This window comes from Lactuca sativa, chromosome 5 (genome assembly GCF_002870075.4).
Source record: "Lactuca sativa cultivar Salinas chromosome 5, Lsat_Salinas_v11, whole genome shotgun sequence".
NCBI lineage: Eukaryota > Viridiplantae > Streptophyta > Magnoliopsida > Asterales > Asteraceae > Lactuca > Lactuca sativa.
The window spans coordinates 29,107,107-29,110,450 of NC_056627.2; the positions used below are offsets into that span (position 1 = coordinate 29,107,107).

Below are 3,344 nucleotides of genomic sequence, written 5' to 3' on the forward strand. Positions count from 1 at the left end.
AAACAGAATCCATATGATACTTTTTATAATCCAAAATATTACAATCATCAGGAGGTAGAAATTAGGGTTAAGATGATAATTAATATGAAAATTCTTATTGACTAAACACTAAAAAACTCATAGAAATTCATCCAGAGAGACTGAGGGCTTTAAACTCTAATAGAAAAAACAAATCGTGTGTAGACAACGAGAAAACCCTAGAAAAACCAAAATTAAGGAGTTCAGGATTGTAGAACTTAGAAAAACGAGTTGTGATTTGTGCTACAAATGAAAGAGGGGTATATGGAAATAAAACTTACACACTACTAGAAACCAGTATAGAAGCTGATGAAGACTACTTTAGGTTTGCGCGAGTTTACGATAGAGGATATCCAACTGATCGAATGACGTTGGCATGGAAATGGCGAGTCAACAACGAAGGTAGACGGACGACATGAAAGCCAACGAGGACGTGATTTCTAAGCTTTTCCTATACATCAAAGAGAGGCGATGCAAGTGGACGGTGGTGGAGCTGATTTTCCGGGCGGAGGAGGGATTCGAGTCGACGGGGGTTTGATTAGGGCTTTGGGAGAAAATTGTGTAGAGTTTTGGAAGAAATCATAGGGAAGGAAAATAAAAGCGTGGAATGAAAATAAAACGATGGAACGAAAATAGAAAGAAAAGCGGGGAATAAAAAAAGGAGTCTTCGATTTTCTGCGACCGATTGGCGAGGGGATAAAAAAAAAGGTCGTGTAATTTTTAGGAATCGGTCGCTGTTCCCTCGCTAAGAGGTTTTAATTTTGTGACGGATTATCGAGGGAAGGCTTTTGTCGATAAATTCTTACCAATCCGTCTTTGATTGCTCGGTAATACCTCTCTAAAATTCTGTAAGGGTTTTGGTTGAAATATTTGCGCGTTCCGTCACTAATCCCTCAGTAAGTCGTCACTGATTACCTGCGGATAGAATCCGTCGCTAATTTCGTTGCTGAAAGTCAGGTTTCTAGTAGTGAGTTAGGTATACGTTAAATTAGATATATCATAAGGATAAAGTCTTTAAAAAACGAACATCTTTTGTGGGTTCATTATTAAAGCCCGTATTTATGGAAGTTAACAAGATTTATTTTATTTTATTATTATTATTATTTTTTTAAATTCAATTTCTAAAAAATGAAAGAATGAATGAAATAAAATATATAGTTTACATTAAACTTAACAATAATGATACTTGGAGCATTATAACATAATATATATTATATTATATGAAGCCAATAATTAAACATTTCAATGACAAAAATAATTGTTTTTAATCTTTTAATAAATGTTAAATTAAATTTTGTAATAAGTGATGTTTTAAAATAAGTTTTATTGACTTCTGGAGTTCAATCGTATGGTTAAAAGAATAACAAATTTATGTAAAGAACAAAATAAAATAATAATATGAAATCTTCAGAAAAAATATTAAAAAAAATATTCACTACTTTTAGATAAACTTTTATAGAAATAATAAAATTATATAAATTACTCATCAATATTTGATTAGCACAAATCATTTAAATGATTCTTAAAACACTGATTTACTGACTGTATATTTTATATGCAATCTTACCTGAAATAGATATTCACTTAATGATTGAATATTTGACTTGGATATTATAAAATGATATAGGTATGTTTTTTCCTTTTTTAAGTTAAAAAGAATAACAGAAAATCTTTGTGACTCCTTTATATGTGTACCATTCCCATCGTCTGATCTTTATGTGCATTGCCAAAGCATACAAAAACTTGGCAGAGACAGACAGAGAGGAGGAGGTGGGGCACGGTGCATTAAATGGACGGTAGAGGTGGTTGTTGTATAGCAAGATGCTCCAGCAGTGGAGGTGGTGGTCGGATGAGCATGAGTTATGGTATGTCGAAGGTGGAGAAAATAATGCTCAAGTTCAGGCCCATCGCACCGAAGCCTCTAGCTGCTGGATCTGGTTCTAGTTGCTCCACGATGGAGGACACCGATGGCTATGGAGGAACTCGACGACGTAAGCGAAAGTACGTTAGGGTTAACGGCAACAAAGCGAAGAAGGATACAAGTACTGTTTCGAAGAAACGAAAGGCTTCAGCGTCTTTGCCTTCAGTAGTTTCTGGTGGTGGAGACGCGGTGGTGACGCTGTCCTTGATGCCGGAGACGCCGGATCGGAAGGAGAAGTCACCGGCCAGGAGTTCATCAACTGAAAATCAAGATCTGGTCATATCTCCGTCCCCCTTAGTAGTAAACCGTAACAAACTTGCACCGATCTATTTTGATGGTCACGTGCGAGGAACGGAGAGCCACTTGGTTCCTGTTACCGATCATTCTGTTGCGATGGCGTCACCTCTACCACTACGATCGCAGGTTGTTTCCTTCGTGACGATGGAAAGCGTGACAGAGAAGTGGCTGAACGGTGACGGAATAGGATTTACAGACGAAGCGAGGGTGATGAGCATGGAGACGGACGCGTGTCCGTCATTCATCACGAGCAGCCGTGACATGGTGGTGTGGACGAATAAGGCGTATAGTGAGATGACGGCCGGTGGTGTTGGAGACGAGACGGTGGTGGTGGTGAAGAAATATAATCGGGTACCGATGCCGGTGTCTCTTCCGTCGTTCACGTGCAAGGTGAAGGTCACGTGGGGTACTGAAAAAACTTCGTCTTCTTCGAACCTCACGGCGCCGTGCGACGTGTGGCGGTTGCAGCACGGTGGTTATGCATGGCGGTTAGACGTTAAAGCAGCGCTGTCTTTGGGCCGCTAAATTAGCTGAAGTTGTGTTAGTTATACTTCGTCGATAAGCCTAGTTTTTTGCTTTTAAAAAAAAAATCCAATGAAGATAAAGGGTGTAGATTAAAAGACAATTAATCCATATCATTTGTACATGTTCTAATGTTCCTTATTTGATCCTTAATTACGTTACTAACATTTATTTTAATGTTTGTTATATTGTATTATTAATATCTCCCTTGTCTGGAAGGGTGTGCTTGTCGAGCAAATTAGTTTATCCCACATGAGCTCGATATGTTACAATTACTTCACGACTCTTCTTGGTGCCGTGGGCAAAAAAAAAACGAAACAATACGAAAAACTAAAAATAATTGAAAAACAAGCAATTTGGTGGTAGGTTCTGTACAAAAACCAAATACAGATGGAAAAACTTATTCAAGAAAAGTAGGCATCCAGATTTTCGATGGGTTCCCACATGTGTCATCTTCAAACAAATCCCCTACAAATAGTTAGTTATTTCCAAAATATTAGGGTTAACCATACTATCCAAACTACATCCCCTAACTCTTACGTTTTTCCTGTTGATGCACAATGATCCATATAACAAATTCAGGGCC

At 37.9% G+C, this 3,344-nt stretch overlaps 1 protein-coding gene across 1 annotated transcript; it reads left to right on the top strand.

Moving 5' to 3' along the window:
* The first annotated feature begins 1,699 nt into the window (after nucleotides 1-1,699).
* Nucleotides 1,700-2,944, top strand: LOC111880534 (uncharacterized). The gene has a single exon (XM_023876966.3). It carries the CDS (start codon nucleotides 1,808-1,810, stop codon nucleotides 2,759-2,761), a length of 954 nt encoding a protein of 317 aa, XP_023732734.1. The 5' UTR covers nucleotides 1,700-1,807; the 3' UTR covers nucleotides 2,762-2,944.
* Nucleotides 2,945-3,344: the final 400 nt, after the last annotated feature.

Excerpts from the sequence above, each read along its gene's own strand:
- LOC111880534 (XM_023876966.3), top strand. The coding sequence starts at position 1,808 with ATGGACGGTAGAGGTGGTTGTTGTATAGCAAGATGCTCCAGCAGTGGA.